The 22,654-nt window shown below is 44.0% G+C and overlaps 1 protein-coding gene and 1 long non-coding RNA gene across 2 annotated transcripts in view; both read right to left on the reverse strand.

Moving 5' to 3' along the window:
* Positions 1-11,975, reverse strand: part of LOC146059303 (uncharacterized) — an 83,873-nt gene extending 71,898 nt beyond the window's left edge. Inside the window, exons 1-3 of the mRNA XM_083171412.1 lie at positions 11,723-11,975; positions 7,158-7,218; positions 5,771-6,436 (exon numbers count right to left, since the gene is read on the reverse strand). Coding sequence (XP_083027538.1) covers positions 5,771-6,436; positions 7,158-7,218; positions 11,723-11,975 — 980 coding nt within the window. The remainder of the gene's footprint in view (positions 1-5,770; positions 6,437-7,157; positions 7,219-11,722) is intronic.
* Positions 1-22,654, reverse strand: part of LOC146059066 (uncharacterized) — a 248,331-nt gene that overhangs the window by 176,322 nt on the left and 49,355 nt on the right. The gene's annotated exons all lie outside the window — the stretch shown is intronic.

The raw sequence follows: 22,654 nt of genomic DNA on the forward strand, positions 1-22,654 counted from the left end.
TTCGTTACTACTTTGGTTTGCATCCACTGATTCATTTCCAAGTAAACTGCAACTCAGAAATGTCACTAGCTTGGTTTAGGATTGTAACTAGACATTTAGCAATGTTGCTCCCCCAATATATATAAATGGAAATAATAGAGTTTGTTGAAGATATAGATCCACCGAACTGCATAAAATAAAAGATTAAAGGGTAATATCAAATATTTAATTCACAGAATTTATAAAAATAGTACAGGCACTGCTGATTCAAATGATTTTTAACGATATATATATATATATATATATATATATATATATATATATAGTACACAATATCTCTAGAGTTTGCGCTAGGTAGAGTCGGTCGCTTTATAACACTTGATCTCCTACTAGAGAGATCCACAACCAATAGCAAATCCAATAGTGTTATGTAGCGCCCTATACAATTGATCTAGATACTTCTAGTCTTTCCTTTATGATACAATTACCATCAACATTTTTCAATATAAAACATTTATTAAAACATTTAAAACAAAATGCAAATGCAAGTTTTTGAGATAAATTTTCCAATACAGACGTATTCTTTAGATTTACAGATCGTGATGGTTTTCAAAGGTTACCCAACGCGTTTCGTCTCTTTGTGAGACTTCATCAGGGGTGAACAATTTAATATCAGATCTTATTGGATCTTTTATCGGAAAAAATCTTGCTATTTTTGCAGTAGTACAAGGTCCGTTTAAAAGTTCAATTTTTTTCAAATTTTTTGACTTAATAGGTCTTTTATCGGAAAATCTTGCTATTTTGCAGTAGTACAAAATCCGTTTAAAAGGCTCAAATTTTTTAGCTCAAATGGGTAGAGGAGTAAATTCCTGGATCTTTCTATTCTATTAAAGACCCTTATGCAGTGGGCGGTTGCCCGTACTTGCAGCTCGAAGAATTATAATCTGTTCATAATTTTATATACCATTAATAAATCTTAATTTGAATACAGTGTAGGGTAGATCTTTGAAAAGTAGTCCCCTTATATAATTATCTGGAATATACTCCAATTTCCAAAAAGTTCCTCAAGGGTCACAGGAGTGAGAGTGTGGTCTCTAAAAAACCTTTTAGCTCCTATAGATGTGCTCTCTCCTGTGTCCAAACACCAAGTGCTCTTGGACCATTATCAAGGAGCCTGTGGCACACAGAAGACATAGGTCATAAACACACTTAGAATAGAACAAAAAGTGCATTAAAACAGCGGGGTAAAAGTAAATGCTTACATAGCCATCTGAGGAGTCTGGTAGTCAGTGTCGAAAACAGTCTCTGCCAAGTGGGTCAGGACATAGTCGGCTACCAACTATGTGCAGTCCGGGTCCCGCTATATATACATATGGAGAGGGGTAGAGGTGCACAACGAGCGTGCCCAATTAGCCTGCATGTCAGGCTGCTGGAACGCACGCTGGCTTCCGGTGAAACCGGAAGTTACGCGGTCAGTGGACCGCAATATGGAACGCACAGCTTCCGGGTGGCCGGGAGCTGTGTGTCAGATAAATGAGTAAATTGAAATGCGCTGAAGGGGAAAAACAAATAAGTAATCGTCTAGGTTTAACAGTACAGGTATTACTGATAACGGTCCTACAGGAGTATATAGGTTAATATATGGAGCGAGCACTTAAAGTATATAGCGGTGGCCGGTGCCGGACATAAACAGCTGGGGAGTGATAAAGAGAGAGAGATGAAGTATAGGAGCGCAATGTGCCGCAATAAGGCAATATGTCACCGGTTTAAGGTGGGGTGATAAAAGCAAGGGGAGATGAGAGGGAATAGCAAGGGGGAGAAGTATCTCCCCTTGCTTTTATCACCCCACCTTAAACCAGTGACATATTGCCTTATTGCGGCACATTGCGCTCCTATACTTCATCTCTCTGTCTTTATCACTCCCCAGCTGTTTATGTCCGGCACCGGCCACCGGTTTCACCGGAAGCCAGCGTGCGTTCCAGCAGCCTGACACGCAGGCTAATTGGGCGCGCTCGTTGTGCACCTCTACCCCTCTCCATATGTATATATAGCGGGACCCGGACTGCACATAGTTGGTAGCTGACTATGTCCTGACCCACTTGGCAGAGACTGTTTTCGACGCTGACTACCAGACTCCTCAGATGGCTATGTAAGCATTTACTTTTACCCCGCTGTTTTAATGCAGTTTTTGTTCTATTCTAAGTGTGTTTATGACCTATGTCTTCTGTGTGCCACAGGCTCCTTGATAATGGTCCATGATTTGGACCGAAACGTCGGGGCTGTCATACATTGTACCCTTTTTTCCTTTTTGGATTATGATGACTCTTTATTAAATGATCATTGACTACCTTGGATTTCACAAAATTTGATTTGTGACTGGAGAGTGCTCTCCTTTCTGCTCCTTGCGTGCAGATACTTGGACTAATTTTGAGTGAAAGCCATTTTTGGCCTGCATTTTTGGTTGGGCACCCCACTGCTGTTCTTTTTGGGTGAGAGTGCGGTCATTCTTTGTATATATATATATACTGCCTCACAGCGCTGAGGTCATTTGTTCAATTCCCACCATGGCTCTAACTGTGCAGAATTTGTATATTCTTTCCGTACTTGCGTGGGTTTCCTCTGGGTACTCCGGTTTCCTCCCCCAATCCAAAAACATATTGGTAGGCTAATTGGCTCCCAACAAAGTTAACCCTAGTATGTCTGTGTGCGTGTCTCATGTGGTAGGGAATATAGATTGTAAGCTCCACTGGGGCAGGGACTGATGTGAATGTTCAAATATTCTCTGTAAAGCGTTGCGGAATATGTATGCGCTATATAAGAATATATATATATATATATATATATACACACACAGTAAAGCAGTGGCACTCCCCGGACTTCAGAAAAAAAACGACACCAGGCCATTTACTGGATCAACTTTTCAGATGCAGTTATGCAATTTTCACCGGGCCCGGAGGACGCGGCGGCGCGGGAGCTGGCCGGGGATCATGTGTTTGTTTGTTCTCCTGATATGTAAGTATAAATTGTGTATTGTATATGTTTCTGGTTGTCCTGATGAAAATTGCATAACTGCAATTGAAACGTTGATCCAGTAAATGGCCTGGTGTCATTTTTTTTCTGAAGTCCGGGAAGTGCCACTGCTTCACTGTATATGTAGTTTGAGAGCGCTAGCACGTTCTCCAAGTGCGCACCCAGGCATCGCTTGCAGCTGTATTTAGGTTGGAGAGCCGGCCACAACACATTTATTTTTATATATATATATATACGTTGGAGAAGGGCAGCACTCCAGTACAAGGAGGTATAGACGGTGGTGCCTTCCGAAGGAGACCCTGGGACCGGAATCCCCAACACAGCAAACGTAGCGGCGGCACATATCAAATAATGGGAAAAAAAAAACAGAAGCAAGAGCTGCAACCTTTCGATGTTCAATGATACATCGTCTTCAGGCAAATGTTACATTACAAAAAGCTCACCTTATATCCCCACATAAAAGCATGTGTGTCCGGCATCCTGGATCAGCGGTGGGAGGCAGGCGCACACCTGGTGACATCATCTGCCTCAACCACACGTTGTCCTGGAAACCAGGTCGACGCTAACACCCGTTTAAAAACAATACACCTAAGGCAGATACAAGATAACCATCTATGTATACATGGATACAGTCAATGTCATACAATACAGTTAAACAATAATACATAAGGGTGTAGATAGACAATAGATAGAAAATAGTGGTACTTGTTTCCTAGCACGGCCACAATCGGGATTGGTCGCGGCTCTTATTTAGTGCACTTTAAGGGCCGCGATCACCCCCGACGGACGCGATTCTCTTGATTTTTGCCAATCTTGTGTATCGTGTACCATGCTTCAATTACCGCGACACGACCGACGCGATAATTGAAGATTTTCCTGAAATCGGGTGGATTACCAGATATCGGTCCCATCGGGAGCACTAAATGACAGGATTTATTGTCCCCGACGCGACCGACGCGATAATTGAAGCATTCACCGATATCGGGTGTTTTAACATATATCGGTCCCATCGGGAGCACTAAATGTCAGTATTCAATGCCCCCGACGCGACCGACGCGATTTTTTTATCAAAAGCAGCCATTTTATGGTTTTACATGGCTGCTTCCAATACAACCCCACATTTACACCCACATTTACAAGTTGCACCCTATCTTTAACTACACCTCAACTATCGGTCCCATCGGGAGCTTTCTTTTATCGAAAGCAGCCATTTTATGGTTTTACATGGCTGCTTCCAATACAACCCCACATTTACACCCACATTTACAAGTTGCACCCTATTTTTAACTCCACCTCAACTATCGGTCCCATTGGGAGCTTTCTTTTATCGAAAGCAGCCATTTTATGGTTTTACATGGCTGCTTCCAATACAACCCCACATTTACACCCACATTTACAAGTTGCACCCTATCTTTAACTCCACCTCAACTATCGGTCCCATCGGGAGCACTGAATGTCAGTATTCAATGCCCCTGACGCGAGCGACGAAATGTTTTTTATTGCAAGCACCCATTTACAATTTACACACTATTTAAAACTACACCTGAACTATCGGTCCCATCGGGAGCACTGAATGTCATTATTCAATGGCCCTGATGCGAGCGACGCAATGTTTTTTATTGCAAGCACCCATTTACAATTTACACACTATTTAAAACTACACCGGAACTATCGTTCCCATCGGGAGCACTGAATGTCATTATTCAATGGCCCTGATGCGAGCGACGCAATATTTTCTATTGCAAGCACCCATCTCATGGTTTCACATGGCTGCTTCAAATTTAAACACACATTTACACCCGAAATAATAAATGACACGACACATGATAATAGATTTCAACACTTTTATTTAAAAGTTGATTTTTTTTTACGTTTTCTTTTTTTGTAACGTATTGAACTAAATTTTTTTTTTTTTCCTTTATTTTGTTTTTTACGGGAAAAAATTTGAAGAACATAACATACAAAAAAATAAATAAATAAAAATATTATGTTTTTTTTCTTTTTTTTTTTTGTCTTTTTTTGTGTCTTTTTTGTATTTTTTAACAATATAACTGTCATTTTATTTATATTTTTTGTCATTTTTCTTTTTGATTTTTTTTTTTTCTTTTTTAACAATATGAATGTCTTTCAGACACAAAATACAAACTCAGAAGAAGTTGATCGATCAGTACAAAGAGAATAGATGCCTGGCTATCACAACCAGGCAAATTGAAATGAGGCGTGGGAAGATCACGGCACACTCCAAAACAGTGCCCACTAATGCAAACAATCACATGAATCCAAAAGAAGTTACAAATATGCAGAACAGTGGTTAGTGAAGGAGCAAAACTAGTACAGCCATCGCAAAATTCTGGAAGACCGCACTGCAACGTTCACCAACCAAAATTGTAGTACATGACTAAAAACTCATTATTGTAGAGTACTCAGAAAGGAAGAGAAACAAGAACATTGCTGCCAAATTATAAATTAAAAGTCAAATTAGCCGAATTAATAATTTGAATAACGCTCTTCGCCTGGGGTGGGGGGCTGCACATTCCGCAATGCGGAGTACACAGCACCAGGCAAAGCCGAGGGATCAGTGGGAGGTGGCATAGGGGGTCCCGGCGCATAGTAAGGGGCAGGCGGAGGAGCAACCGGCGCACTGAACATGGGGGGGTGATGTGGGTGTGGGCGTGGTGGCTGTCTGTGCGCATTGCGGCATGACGTTCCGTTGCAGTCAGCACAGATATCATCCTCTGCTGCCTGCAACATCAGGCCATACAGCACACGCTTAAAGTGGTGTTGTGTTGACCCCTTCCACTTTCGCATTTCTGCGCAGACATGATTCGTGAACATTTTGCAGTCATCTGGGGGATTGTTTACTGCTTCCTCCTTGTATGGGCAGCAATATTCCTGGCCGGTAGCAGCAGGTCTTGTCGCCCGTCTCCTTCTACGCCTCCTGGGGGGAGCTGATGAGGTGCTCGCCACCACAGGAGGCGCCACCTCCGACAACGACTCACCCTGCTGCGACGACTCAGAGGGAACTGCTACGTCAGCACTCTCCTGTGCAGTGGATGAAGAGTCTTCATCCGTAGCAGTTCCCTCTGCTTCCCTCCTTCCTTGCTCCTCCACAATAAAGAGCATACGGTCGTAGTACCACAACTTTGGCTGGTACACATCTGCAGGGTCAGTTCCTGAAGATCGCGACTGCTGGACCCGATTGTGCTCCTTCACCAGCACTGTCCGCATATTAGTGAACTTCTTTCGGACCCACGTGACGTCTGCATTAGGGACACGTCTCAAAGCGTAGGCCGAGATCTTCCCAAAGGCCTCATTCCTCTTTGCCTGGTTGTGAAAATCTATGTGATCTTGTCGCCACAGACATCTATTCTCTTTGTAGAGATCGATCAACTTCTTCATGATGCTTCTATCAACCTGACGGGCCATTCTGTAAAAAAAAAATAAAAATTAGGTTTACACTATTAAAATGAACGCACTGCACTGTTATTCATTAACACACTACAAAAAAACCACTAATATTTACCTCAGTCAGTAGCAGGTGTAAAAAAAAAAAGAGTTTTAAACTAATTCCCCTAAAGGGCCAAAAAATCACAATCAAACTGAAATAGAAACCGCAAAAAAAAAAAGCTTTTATCTGAGATATTGATAGCATATGATACAATAAATGCAATTTACACCACATTTGACAACAGAAGTAATTATATATTTGTGTCCCTCCACTATACACACGCACCCGAAGCGTTGCAAGCGCAGTGAGCCCCGCGAGGGGAAGCAAATACCTTCACAGGTAAACGCATCCCTTCGCGGGCTTCACAAGTGTCCACATCAACACGGACACCTGTGAAGCCCGCGAAGAGACGCGCTTACCTGTGAAGGTATCCGCGTCCCCTCGCGGGGCTCGCTGCGCTCGCCACGCTTCGGGCTCGGTGGCTCGCTGCGCTCGCCACACTATTATATTCTCAACTCCACGCCGACGTGGATAGTAGGGCATGAAAAGGTCGGAGGACGCGTACCGCCGCCCCTCGCGGGGCTCGCTGCGCTCGCCACGCTTCGGGTTCACGTGGATAGTGGGGCTGGTACACTGTGAAAAAAAGTCATTTTGGGTACATTAACAAATTAATTAGAAGCACAATTTAAGCACAACTCACATTATTCTCTGCAAAAATGGAATTAGATTCCTTTCAGGTGTTAATTCACCGATAACCGCAACTGCAATTCCACAAAACAGATAAAAAAAACATCAATAATCAAACTGGAATGACATACAAATCCACCCCCACTATCCACGTGACCCCGAAGCGTGGCGAGCGCAGCGAGCCCCGCGAGGGGCGGCGGTACGCGTCCTCTGACCTTTTCATGCCCTACTATCCACGTCGGCGTGGAGTTGAGAATATAATAGTGTGGCGAGCGCAGCGAGACACCGAGCCCGAAGCGTGGCGAGCGCAGCGAGCCCCGCGAGGGGACGCGGATACCTTCACAGGTAAGCGCGTCTCTTCGCGGGCTTCACAGGTGTCCACATCACCACGGACACCTGTGAAGCCCGCGAGGGGACGCGCTTACCTGTGAAGGTATCCGCGTCCCCTCGCGGGGCTCGCTGCGCTCGCCACGCTTCGGGCTCGGTGGCTCGCTGCGCTCGCCACACTATTATATTCTCAACTCCACGCCGACGTGGATAGTAGGGCATGAAAAGGTCGGAGGACACGTACCGCCGCCCCTCGCGGGGCTCGCTGCGCTCGCCACGCTTCGGGTTCACGTGGATAGTGGGGCTGGTACACTGTGAAAAAAAGTCATTTTGGGTACATTAACAAATTAATTAGAAGCACAATTTAAGCACAACTCACATTATTCTCTGCAAAAATGGAATTAGATTCCTTTCAGGTGTTAATTCACCGATAACCGCAACTGCAATTCCACAAAACAGATAAAAAAAAATCAATAATCAAACTGGAATGACATACAAATCCACCCCCACTATCCACGTGAACCCGAAGCGTGGCGAGCGCAGCGAGCCCCGCGAGGGGCGGCGGTACGCGTCCTCCGACCTTTTCATGCCCTACTATCCACGTCGGCGTGGAGTTGAGAATATAATAGTGTGGCGAGCGCAGCGAGCCACCGAGCCCGAAGCGTGGCGAGCGCAGCGAGCCCCGCGAGGGGACGCGGATACCTTCACAGGTAAGCGCGTCTCTTCACGGGCTTCACAGGTGTTCACATCACCACGGACACCTGTGAAGCCCGCCAGGGGACGCGCTTACCTGTGAAGGTATCCGCGTCCCCTCGCGGGGCTCGCTGCGCTCGCCACGCTTCGGGCTCGGTGGCTCGCTGCGCTCGCCACACTATTATATTCTCAACTCCACGCCGACGTGGATAGTAGGGCATGAAAAGGTCGGAGGACGCGTACCGCCGCCCCTCGCGGGGCTCGCTGCGCTCGCCACGCTTCGGGTTCACGTGGATAGTGGGGCTGGTACACTGTGAAAAAAAGTCATTTTGGGTACATTAACAAATTAATTAGAAGCACAATTTAAGCACAACTCACATTATTCTCTGCAAAAATGGAATTAGATTCCTTTCAGGTGTTAATTCACCGATAACCGCAACTGCAATTCCACAAAACAGATAAAAAAAACATCAATAATCAAACTGGAATGACATACAAATCCACCCCCACTATCCACGTGAACCCGAAGCGTGGCGAGCGCAGCGAGCCCCGCGAGGGGCGGCGGTACGCGTCCTCCGACCTTTTCATGCCCTACTATCCACGTCGGCGTGGAGTTGAGAATATAATAGTGTGGCGAGCGCAGCGAGCCACCGAGCCCGAAGCGTGGCGAGCGCAGCGAGCCCCGCGAGGGGACGCGGATACCTTCACAGGTAAGCGCGTCTCTTCGCGGGCTTCACAGGTGTCCACATCACCACGGACACCTGTGAAGCCCGCGAGGGGACGCGCTTACCTGTGAAGGTATCCGCGTCCCCTCGCGGGGCTCGCTGCGCTCGCCACGCTTCGGGCTCGGTGGCTCGCTGCGCTCGCCACACTATTATATTCTCAACTCCACGCCGACGTGGATAGTAGGGCATGAAAAGGTCGGAGGACGCGTACCGCCGCCACTCGCGGGGCTCGCTGCGCTCGCCACGCTTCGGGTTCACGTGGATAGTGGGGCTGGTACACTGTGAAAAAAAGTCATTTTGGGTACATTAACAAATTAATTAGAAGCACAATTTAAGCACAACTCACATTATTCTCTGCAAAAATGGAATTAGATTCCTTTCAGGTGTTAATTCACCGATAACCGCAACTGCAATTCCACAAAACAGATAAAAAAAAATCAATAATCAAACTGGAATGACATACAAATCCACCCCCACTATCCACGTGAACCCGAAGCGTGGCGAGCGCAGCGAGCCCCGCGAGGGGCGGCGGTACGCGTCCTCCGACCTTTTCATGCCCTACTATCCACGTCGGCGTGGAGTTGAGAATATAATAGTGTGGCGAGCGCAGCGAGCCACCGAGCCCGAAGCGTGGCGAGCGCAGCGAGCCCCGCGAGGGGACGCGGATACCTTCACAGGTAAGCGCGTCTCTTCACGGGCTTCACAGGTGTCCACATCACCACGGACACCTGTGAAGCCCGCCAGGGGACGCGCTTACCTGTGAAGGTATCCGCGTCCCCTCGCGGGGCTCGCTGCGCTCGCCACGCTTCGGGCTCGGTGGCTCGCTGCGCTCGCCACACTATTATATTCTCAACTCCACGCCGACGTGGATAGTAGGGCATGAAAAGGTCGGAGGACGCGTACCGCCGCCCCTCGCGGGGCTCGCTGCGCTCGCCACGCTTCGGGTTCACGTGGATAGTGGGGGTGGTGTTAACAATTGTGGGGTCCATTTCACACTTCAATTACCAACCACTTTACATGCACATTACTATAAAGTAGACACAGCATACTGCCTGCTGCACCATTTCAATAACAAGCACAACACACCTCAAACTGCTCTATTTAACAAATATGTACCAAGAAATCATTACAGTCTATGTCACCATGCATTACTATCAGAAACAACAGACTATTTTGTATGTATTATAACACACAGTACATCATTTCCAGGCACATGATATTCTCTGCACATAAACCTGTGTTATCCATATTATCATTATTGCCATGACACTAAAGTCATACACTTCATAAACTACTGCACATAAACACTTTATAGCTATTTAGATAAGCACTACCCCTTGAACATAAGCATTATCCACTCTATACAGCCAATGATAAACCCCTAATCCTCAAACAAATGATATATGAAGGACACATGTATAACCACAGTAAGCGCCCCTACCCCTCCAAATCCCCCCCCCCACCCCACCCCCACCCTCCTAAGCCTGTATATATTGTTCACAAACCCAAAGGCCCACCTATGCTCAGTAAGTCTGTAAATCTACTTACTGTTTTATGCAGGGGCAGGGAGACAGACACAGCTGCTGCGTAGTGCTCACTGATTACCATCAAAATGGCTGCTGATGTCCTTCCCCAGAGTGCTTTTGGCGCTTTTTTTCCGGCAGGCAGAAAAATCGCGTCGGTCGGGCGGTGATGTTACGCTCACGACAATGCATAAGACCGACCGACGCGATATTTCTTTGTATATTGACGGTGTAGCGCGTAATACAGGGAGTTACTTCGCAATTGATCGGTCGCGTCGGTCGGAGCCATTGTAAAATGCTCCCGACGCGACGGACATGTTAAGAACAGTATTAAGCACTGTATAGTGCTTATACTTATCGGTCGCGTCGGTCGGAGCCATTGTAAAATGCTCCCGACGCGACGGACATGTTAAGAACAGTATTAAGCACTGTATAGTGCTTATACTGATCGGTCGCGTCGGTCGGAGCCGTTGTAAAACGGCCCCGACGCGACGGACATGTTAAGATCTTCATTAAGCACTATACAGTGCTTAATCAAGTACATGTCACGTCGGTCGGCAGCATTGAGCTGTTAAGCTCACAGTACATTGCGGCCGACGCGATATGCTTTTAAACATGTCAACATGTGTATCATGTCGACATGTCGACTAAACATGTCAACTTCAAGTTGATCATGCTTAGTATGCTTAAAAAAAGTGGTTCTCTGTGTCCAAACCATGGTGAGGGCCCCAAGCCCCAGAAGCCTATGAAAATTATAATGTTAATAACCCACACAGGCTTCTTGGGGTTTGCTGCGCTTACCACGATTTTGACTTAGTGCTCCACTACACTCACCGCGCTCCAAAAATTATTTGGATAGTGGTGGTGTGACTCCATAGCATTCATCCATCACAAATCATTCACCTGAGACAAGAAACACAAGTGTTTTAAAAGCATTTTTGAAAATTTACTTTTGAAATGAAAATATAAAAACTGTATATAATCAATGGCAAACAAAACATATGACATGAGCATTAATGGGGGAAACAGAAATGGGGGTAAATCTCAAGAGTCCTTGGGCAATAAAGTCAGGGCAATTAGTATGCGGGCAAAAGGGTTCTCTTGTCCCAGGCTCTTCCGCCACATGAATTCTTCCAGATAGCTCTGGAGCATATGCCTGGCGGTGCCCCTGTGGCGTTTATTCCGCCACTTACATGCCCCCCACATCCGTTCAACATTCTGGGTATGAACCCCTGTTGTAGGGTCTACAAAGTTATAACGGTGATTCACCTGGGCATGTTCATATCCTGCAGCATTCAGCTGGGCCGTACTGTATGCTCTCCAGCAATCAGTGTACACATGAGAGCCCGGCTCCACAAACTGCAGGATAGCTTCCATGAGGGTGTTGGCATCCCGAGTGGCAACCTTGGTGGCGAAACACTGGCCAGTTTCTCTGCATATGCCACCAAAGACCCATTGCTGAGGCAAAACTCGGCCAACATTTGCCTGCCTTTTGACAAAGAGGGTCTCATCCACCTCGACGATCATGCCGGGACCTCCAATCCGGCGCTGCGGCTGCGCCATGAGGTCCAGCAGGCAGGCCTCCCTCATGTACTTATTGTACAGGACAGCCGTCTTCTTAGAGAGGGACAAATTCTTCTCGCAGTAGTCAATGCTGGTAAATTCCTGCACCCAGGAAAATATGAAGCGGACCAGCGTAGAGAAAGGCAAACGACAGCCAGGAAAGAACAGTCCTGCTCTCAGACTCCTCTTCAAACGGCAGTCCCTCACGTTACAGCGCCACATGGTCTCCTTCAAATTCAGCCGCATCGGATGACCATTGTCGCACGTAGCCTCTGATGGCAGCAGATGATGGCGCTGCAGAAACGCCACTGCCTCCTCCTCACTTGTAGGCAGTGAGAACATATTCACCTCAGCCATCTCAGAGGTCTTGAAATCACCCACAGAGCACTCCACAGCAGACCAATCCACAGCTCAGGACTAAAGATCAGCACGGCTCAGGGTCAGGATCAGCAGAAATCAATCAGAAGTCAATCGCAGAATAATCAGGATCAGCAATAATCCACTCGATGAACAGCAATCCGCAGCACAAGGCTCAGGATCAACAGCAAATGGTATTCAAAGCACAAGATCAATCAGGGAGATATCACCAGCAAAGGATCAATCGTCCAAGAAATCACTAGCAACTGAATACACGTCTCACTCCTACCGAGACAAACCCACAAAGGCAGTAGGGGAAATAATAACAGAAGGGGCTGTCAAAGTAAGGGGCCGGACTATCACAGTAAATATTGACATTGACGCTGTAACTGAGCAGATTACAGAGGGAAGATTTCATATTGACATAGAAACACACATTCCAACACATTAAAACATATGTTACTAGGTAGATTTTATAGGGGGATGGACTATATAGATTAATTGGGCCTATTAAAAAGGGCCTAAACAGCGGGAAAATCGTTGGGCCAATGGGACAGATGAAAATCGTGTGCATCGTGAGCATCGGGGTGTTTTCCTTAAACATGCGACGCGACCGACGCGATTTAATACAAAGATCGTGAGAAAATAAGTAAATCGGTAGTATCGCGTCGGTCGGGGGTACACAATTTAAAGGGCCCCGACTCAATCAACAAGATGCCGATATGAATAACGACGCAAAAAAAATACATCGTGAGTACATAACTATATCGGGGGTATCTTATCGGTCGGGAGCATCGTTACCTTACCAAAAAACCACCGATGCGACGCGATGCTCAAGACTCTCAAGATTGATATCGGTGTGGCCGTGCTAGGAAACAAGTACCAAAATAGTTACTGATACACAGGCAACTGACAGAAAGCATAATATAAAGAAAAATACAAGTACATGATACAAACCATCTACAGAAAAGTATCAGAATGCACATATCTATACATTCATGGCAGGCTCAGCATATGGGGCTGACACCCTATAGAAATGAGTGTAAACCCAAATATTCATTGAGCCCCCGTGGTGCTAATGTATCCAGATGGAATATCCATCTGGATTCAGTTTGCAGTAATTTCATGATCGATGATCATGTACCGTAATGTGGCAAGACTATGCCCAGCAGACATAAAATGCCGGGCGACCAGCTGATCACTCTGTCCAGTGGCGATAGCATTCCGTATCGCATGGCGATGGGCTGCCATTCGTACCCGCAGGGTACAATCGGTTTTACCGATATAGCTAAGACCACATGGACAGGTGATCATATAGACCACATGACTCGTGGTACAGGTCACCCTATGTCTGATCTGGTACCGTTTGCCGCTGTAGGGGTGGTGAAAACTATCACCCACCACCAATGAGCGGCAAGTGGTACATTTGAGGCAGCGAAAGCAATCATTCTTCCTTCCCAGGAAGGAAGCACCGGTACTGTCGACATTTTGAGAAATGTCGGCATGCATCACCCAGTCCCGGATATTCCGCCCCCTAGTGTAGCAGGGCATGATTCTAGTGGAATTAAGGCCAAGTTCAGGGTCAGATTGTACAATTGGCCACAATTTTTTGAATGTTTTATTAACGGCCAAACTAGACACATTAAAATGATTCACCCAAGATAATTTTTTGGGACCAGTCGACTTGATCTTTTTAAACAGCAATTGTTGTCAAGGAATGGCCATAACTCTGGTTTTAGCAGCTTCAAGAAGGCCAACAGCATAACCCCTGTCCTTAAATTTGGATGTCATTTTATTGATCTGAGTGATGACTTCATCTGCTACAGATTCGCCGTGCCCGCAAAAATTGCAAGAACGGCAATCCATCTTTAAGTGGCCTGGGATGAAAGCTGGATGAATGCAAGATAGTGTTGTAATAAAGTAGTGTGAAATATGCTATCTCTTAAAGAGACAGCAACATCCAAATAATTGACTGTCTGGTCATCAATACAGTAGGTGAGCTTAATGGGGCTATCAGATTTGTTGTGACTATCGATGAAATGAATAAATCGTTCTTTACCCCCAGACCACAATAAAAAGACATCATCGATGTATCGAACGAAAAATTTCACACATCCCTCAGCCAAGGGATTGTCAAAGAAAATCTCTCGTTCGGCACACATCATATAGGTGTTGGCGTACGATGGGGCCACATTGGACCCCATGGCACACCCAGACACCTGGAGGAAGAACTTTTTATCAAACAGAAAATAATTGGACGTCAAAATCAACAAAAGGTCACAAATCAGAGAAACATCGGGTCCCTTGTAGGCAGGGTGCCCAGTAATAAGGTCACGTACGGCTTGTATATCACCATCATTTGGTATTACCGTGTACAAGCTGCTAATATCGATGCTGCATAACATGCAGTCAGGAGGAATATCAACAATGGCAGCAAGCTTATTCAAAAATGAGGTGGGGTATCAACCAGATGATGTTCATAGTTAACAATACACGGTTGCAATAATGTATCGATATATACAGCACAGTTCTGGAACAGGGACCCCCGGGCGGCAATGATAGGGCGACCCGGAGGGTGCTCTAAGCTCTTATGAACCTTACTTAGGCTATAAATCAGGGGAACAACAGGGTGTTGGGGTACCAACGCTGATGCAAGTTCCCTATCAATCAGCCCCTCATTGACCGCCAGAGACAACCTCTGCTCCAAGCACTGTTTAAAGGATGCCGTCGGATCACAATCGAGGGCCCGATATACATTAGTATCAGACAACTGACGCTGTAATTCAGCCCTATAATCACCAACATTTTGAACGACAACCGCCCCGCCTTTGTCGGCGGGACGGATCACAATATCACTATAAGTAGATAATGCACGTAAAGCCAAAAGTTCTTTATTGGGTAAATTATTATATACCTTCTTGGATGACCCAATAGCAATTTGCTTATGTACGTCAGAGTCCAGCATACGGGAAAAAGTCTTACACGTGTATCCACCACTGCTCCATGCTGGTTTGCATGCAGCACACCTATGGCTTTGATGTTCTCTATTAGACTCACCTGAAACGCTCCTTGATAAAGGTCCACTGTTTACGGACCGAAACGTCGGAGTTTGGTGATGTTATCCCTTTGATCTACTGGCTTATTTGAAAAATAAACTATATTTGAATTTTATCAAAAACCTGACTGTTTTTGGATAAAGTGGCGAGTGCCTGTGTCTCTGTCTTAGAGAAACCACTTTCTATATATATATATATATATATATATATATATATATATATATATATATATATATATATATATATATATATATATATATATATATAACCCTGTCTTTGTTTTTTGCACAGGAGGTTTCCCCCCCCGGGATGCATCGGTGACAAGCTATTACAGGCTATTACAGAACTAGTTGCTTGGCAACACAGACGCTTACAGCAGCTCTATGGGAAGCGCCGGAGCGGTGCCATAGCAACGGGAACGCTAGAGCGGGATGCGCCGTGGTCAGCTGACCCACATTTGACGTCAGACGCCACCCGCCCGCCCCGAGCCCGGGACCCTCCTGCACCACCTAGCACAGTTATTTAAGGTATGTTACTAGTTACAATAACTAGTGCACAACCACAGCCCAATTATCTTATTTATATCTTATTTTTATTGTATTTTATTTACTTAATGTATTAAATGCATTCATTTTTATTGAAATTGCCACATGCCTGAAGTGCTAGGCAGCACTCACAGGATTTTCAAAGAAAACAATTGCAGATCATACTGGCAGGGAAGTGGTCTGCAATTATTTTCTTTGAATATCCGGTGAGTGCCACCCTAGTACTTCAGTACACTCTACACTATATTTATCGTTTGTAGGGCAACCAGGGAGTTGAACCCTATTGACGAAGTGCCAGACCCCTGTGTCAGTGTGCGGCACTCCCAGAAATCTGGCTCTATGCGCCCAGGTGCCCTCCTTTGTGGGGGTTCCACCGGATACAATGCAAAGAATAATAGGCTTCACTCCGGGTCTGTATAACAGTGAGCAAACTTTACTGTGTAATGGTGACCGTTATACAGTAAAGTTTGCTCACTGTTGCACAGACCCGGAGTGACACCTATTATTCTTTGCATTATATATATATATATATATATATATATATAGTTCAGTAGGGAACGCACACTCTTCCAATCATCAGTGTGGGTGCAGGGTCAGAGGTTATCATATAACAACACTGGTGACATCAGGGTCTCAATCCAAACATCCACAGAGAGGACCAGCACTCCCAGCAATTTTTCAACAATGCACTCTTGTGCGCAATTTATTCAGTAGTTCAGAAAGTACATTAAGCCAATACTCATCGTTCTAGGAGCACAGCGTAGCTGAAGACAGCAGTGGGCAAGTAAGTCATCCACAAGTGCCCTGACGGGCCGTTTGCCATATGAGGAAGGTGCTCATGCACCGAAACGGCCCGTCAGGGCACTTGTGGATGACTTACTTGCCCACTGCTGTCTTCAGCTACGCTGTGCTCCTAGAACAATGAGTATTGGCTTTATGTACTTTCTGAACTACTGAATAAATTGCGCACAAGAGTGCATTGTTGAAAAATTGCTGGGAGTGCTGGTCCTCTCTGTGGACGTTTGGATTGAGACCCTGATGTCACCAGTGTTGTTATATATATATATATATATATATATATATATATATATATATATATATATATAGGGCAAGGGGGTCCTGGCACTCGTTTCGAAGGTTCAGCTACTTGTGGTGCCTCTCCATTTCACAAAGGAAAGAATATAGCAACAAATTTGCAGATGGCACTCACAAGGTTAAATAAAGTCTGCACGGCGGCAGCAATAATATGAACAAACAGAATCAACACAGGCTTGTGTCAACGTTTCGGGCAAAGCCCTTTATCAAGACGTATGTCTTGATAAAGGGCTTTGCCCGAAACGTTGACACAAGCCTGTGTTGATTCTGTTTGTTCATATTATTGCTGCCGCCGTGCAGACTTTATTTAACCTTGTGAGTGCCATCTGCAAATTTGTTGCTATATATATATATATATATATATATATATATAGATAGATATAGATATATATCTATCTATCTATATATATGTATATATATATATATATATATGTATATATATATATATATATATATATATATATATATATATATATCTATATATATAAAAGCATTCATTTTATATTCCCCTTACCCAACAGGTCACATACTGTAATCATAGGTGTGCGCACATTGAGTGTTAGGGGTGCACAGGCACCCCTATAGCTGTGCCCACCCTTACAAACACCTCTGCCGCTAGCAATACCAGCATTCCTTTACCAAAGACTTTTGCTTTTTAGAACTGTATTCAATTTAAAGAAGCGCACATCAATCAATTATATGTGTGTTTGCATTGTTATTTGTACTAGACCATCGTCATATCACTACACACCTGTGTCATCCATATATATTTATGACGTATGATGTATTTGCATATACTGTTACACAGAGTAATTAGAAGATTTAAACTGAAATAGGCAGGAGATTAGGGTGTGGCTGAGAGACTTTTTATATTGTAGAGAGTGCCAATAGATGACAGAAGACACGCCTGATTGGTGGTGTTAGACACGCCCAATAGGTGGAGCTACGCACACCCCCTAATAAAATGGGCTGCGCACGCCTATGACTGTAATACAGTTGGCCCTTTTTACAATCTAGGTCTCTTCTGGCTGTGCCTCTACTAAAGTATTTTCGTATATTAATAGTAGAAAGAATAGTTGGTCCAGGGATCAGTCAGGGAAACCCTATGGCCTACTAAATAGGTGAGATAGAGTATGCAATTCATTAAAGAGACCACTGACCACTGACTTAAATGCATTAATCCAAATGTATTAAACACCTAAGTGAATACCATATCACTCTAGTTACCAAATCCTCATCCTAGTCACCCAGCAAATATAATAAATATAAACATATTTAGCAATAATAAAAGAAAACGTAATTCATATACTATCCAGTACTTCGCCCAAAGCTTTGTGCACATGTGGATTTTTTGTAGAATTGGATCTTATAAATTAAGGGTGTACACACGGGCTGGAGCTTGTGTGTACAGACGAATAGACACTGCAGGATTTAGTCAAAATATTCTTGCCTGCAGTGTCTATTTGGCTGGACGACAGCAACGCCGTGAGGCCGCGCATCGCTATCACCGGCTGTGTGCACATGGGGTGATTGGAGTCAACATCGCTTAGAACAATGGCTCTGTGTGTTCACGGCTTTACACTTGAATTGTCAATAGGTTGTTCTTTGATATAAAACTCATTTTTAAGCTATAGGTAACTGCTTGTTACAGAGCTTTAGAACTTAAATTGTTAATGTTAGGATGCAGTTGGCAAAACATTCAATGTAGCTGGATGTATATACAGGTTGAGTATCCCGTATCCAAAATGCTCGGGACCAGGAGAATTTTGGATAACGGATTATTCCGTATTTTGGAATATTTTAATATTTCAATGATGTATTTTGAAGTATCTTGCATTTATGCTGTATAAACACATAAAATACACACAAATATATTTTATTACCACATAAAATACACACAAATATATTTTATTTGTTCAAAAAACAAGGTTTCAAAACCGGAAACAAAATTTGTGTACTATCTCAGATATTGAATTTTAATGCCAAGCAATCATTGTCTTGCACATATATAGTGCCAGTTACATATGTCCCCAGTGAGTTTTTAGCAAAAAAAAATAAAAAATGTCACTTTCTGGAATGTATGGTTTTCGGAATAATTCGCATAACGGATACTCGGATACGGGATACTCAACCTGTATAAAGCTCTGTAGCATTAATTAAAGCTACCTCCAATATACTATGCAGCTATCACTGTAATGCCATTTCAGAGACCAGTGCATATCACTATACTGTTTCTTAATTATTGCAGAACTCTACATACATTTTAATGTCTCTACATAGTGCAGAATGTTTTATAGCTTCTTTCCTGAAGAACTATCTCTGATTCAATTACAGGGGTAAATTCCACAGCACTGCGTCCACTCCATTTGTTCTCCACTCTGATGCTCTTTGCCCTGTCTGTATTCAGCTGCCATCTATGCCGCTGAATCCTAGAAGTGCAAACAAGGAGTCCTCAAGTGAAGTCCTTCAGGAAATCCTCAATTTAGCACCCTAATATAGTACTGACAAGGGACATGGCACACTTCACAACATGGTTCCCTGCTGCAACAGTCATTAGTATCCATGTGCCACTCTGCTCTCTTGTTTCAATTACAGTATCACTGTTCAAGGTGACAGATTTTCTCTCATCACCGCTGCCTCTTCTACAGCTACCTACAGTATGTAGGGTTCTTTACTTTGGGTGAAAAAGAGAAAAAAAAAAGTCAGTGCAGCCTTTACCACAAAGATATGTCTATTTATATTATTTCTTCACTTGTTACTCTGTTCCTGTGTTATTATTTTTAAATGAACTTGTACTTAAATAGTGCTAGCATATTCCCTTATGCTCTATCATTTTGTAATACAGTAATACTTTGTAAGACAGTAATAGAACAGTAATTAAACAAGAAAGGGTATTACTAATAACAGACAAGTGTTGCAAGTGTTGCAAATTTATCCTCTTCTCTAATTCTGTTCTATATTCTTTGTCTTATAACTTGGCATCAAAGACTAGGTGGCCCAGGTGAGTTGTCTATGTTTTGTAGCCGTGTGGGATGGGGTCAGTCTTTGACCTACCAGGGAGGGGGGGGGGGGGGTCCATACCTAAAACCTTGGCTCATGCACATGCCAGGATACATTGTCATACAACAATAGTACACATGTGCATTAAGATAAGCGACAATGACTGTATTATTTGCTATTGTAATTTACCCTTAATCTCTTTAAGTTTTGACCCAAATTTTGCAATAGGCCAATTCCTATGCTGCCCATACATATGTGAGATATCGAATGCAATCATTTGATTTTGGTCACATCTGGCCATAAATCGAATGATTGCATGCATTTTTAAGCTGACATTCGACGCAATGCGCAGGCACGCCATCGAATGTCACATCGATAGATATTATGAGCTGCACATAATATTTATCGAATTGCATGAGCAATCGCATGTGGTTTTAACCTTAAGGGACTCAGCAGCAGCAGGGGAGGCATGGCGGCTGTGTAACAGGGACCGGAGTGGTAGAGCTTTCAGGCGGCGGGACTCGGCAGCGGCAGCAGATGACTTTGAAACACTGGCCCTCTGATTGGCTGAGACCGCTGAGAGAGAGCTCTCTCAGCCAATCAGAGGGCCGTCCCAGTGTTTCAAAGTCAATGCTGCTGCTGACAAGTCCCGCCGCCTGAAAGCTCCACCGCTATGGTCCCCAGCTCCGGTCCCTGCCTACACAGCCCCACAGCACCCCTCTTCCAGCACCGATGTCCATCGCAGGATGGCATGCGACATCGGGTGCTGCACTGGGCACCACTTGATACAATCAGATGCGATGGGACTGCATTGCAATGTTGCATCACATCTGATCGCACATATGTATGGGCAGCACTACTCTGCTTCAACCTTATGTGTACAAAAGTCTGATATTATTAATGTGAAATTTCTGTGATTCATATTTCATATATTTTCAAACATGCAATGCGGTAGCATACATCTCGGACTTGCAGGTACTGTCACTCTGAATGAAGTCTGTAACATGATGTAGAAAAAATCAAACATTTACATTAAGGGCCGCCAGCCACCCCATGAAACGCCCGGCCTCTTCCCCCCGCTGCCAGCACCACCCGTATTCCCTCGCTAGCATGCAAGCAGATGTGTACGAGAATACATCCCCTCACATGTGCCCGAAGGAGCAAGAAATCCTTCGCTGGACACCGACCCGAATGATTATTCTCCCCTTTGACTTTTATTTCTTACGCTGATCGCCATAAATGGGGCATGCGCGGATGTCATGTGATGTCAGCTTCCTGTCCCGAGCAGGCAACGTGCAGGGACACCCATAAAATGCTGGGCATTCCCCTGATACTCACCGAAGGCATTCACACAGGGGGTCTGCACATGTGCAAATATGCGCAGGTGCAGACCCCCCACCATCTAAAACGGGGCCGAATTCTGACTCGTATGAATGGGTCAGAATCAGCCCCTAAAGTAATCTAAAAAATGTCAAATTACTTAATTTCACCCATTTGACATGAGTATGAATATTGTATTTTTAGCCTGTGGTTTATACAGTATCAGATGTACCGTCATTTGATACCTAAATAATATGTTCATTTTCTTATCTTATTTTTACTTTACATGAGGGTAATGACGTATAATTACAGTCACAATTTTATTTACAGTTATTAAGTTGTTTCTTTAGAGTTTATGAATAGTGCTATAATGTATGTGTATCATATGTCTGGGGTTACTAGTAATATTAGCTTAAGGGGAACTACTATAGTTGAGATTAAGAAATACAACATTTGTTAAAGAGCTGGGCCTTTTAGTCTAGAATGGATTATCACTTGATCCTTCTTTAAGCATTTTTATACAAGAGTGCATTATCCTTGGAACCACCCTGGGCTCCATGCCTCATCATTAACCCGTGTGTTAGATAAATCAAAGGCAGTCTAAGAGACAAAGATAAGCAAACTGCAGGCCAGCAAGACGATGATGTATAGATCCAGGAGGCTAATAGGAAAGTATTGACAGGAAAATGGTGTGCTTATCCAGCAATCACTGCGTATTGCAGAGAGAGCTCCCAAAAGCAGATGGGATACACTTTGGGGAATGCATAACCGTGCGATACAGTAGTTAGGCAGAAATGGATACTTGCCTCTTAAATTCAGAAAACTTTTTTTACGTAAATGCACATTTTGAAAGACATTATCTATGTTTTATACATGCGGCTAAATGCTTTGGAGAGAAATAACCTTACTATACTTTATTTTTCAGGAAACTGCCCTTTTCTGATCTTATTTGTGTTTACATACTGTTTCTGAAAAATGTTGAAAAATAATATTTCTATTATATTGTTTTATATACATTAAGCATCGTTGTTGCAGGGTTGCAGCATTTTACATGTAGATATTTAGCTAGATATATTAGCAATATATATATACTGTATGGATAGATAGATAGATAGATAGATAGATAGATAGATAGATAGATAGATAGATAGATAGATAGATAGATAGATGGATATATAGATAGATAGAGATACAGTAATAGTAACCTGTTTTACACTCATTTTATTTGGAGACTTTATAATAACAGCAAAACTGTGAGAATACAGCCAGAAGCAGTAACACCAATGGTTTATGTTTTCATAGATGG

Source organism: Crinia signifera, chromosome 2 (assembly GCF_055691185.1).
Source record: "Crinia signifera chromosome 2, ASM5569118v1, whole genome shotgun sequence".
In the NCBI taxonomy this organism is placed as follows: Eukaryota; Metazoa; Chordata; class Amphibia; order Anura; family Myobatrachidae; genus Crinia; species Crinia signifera.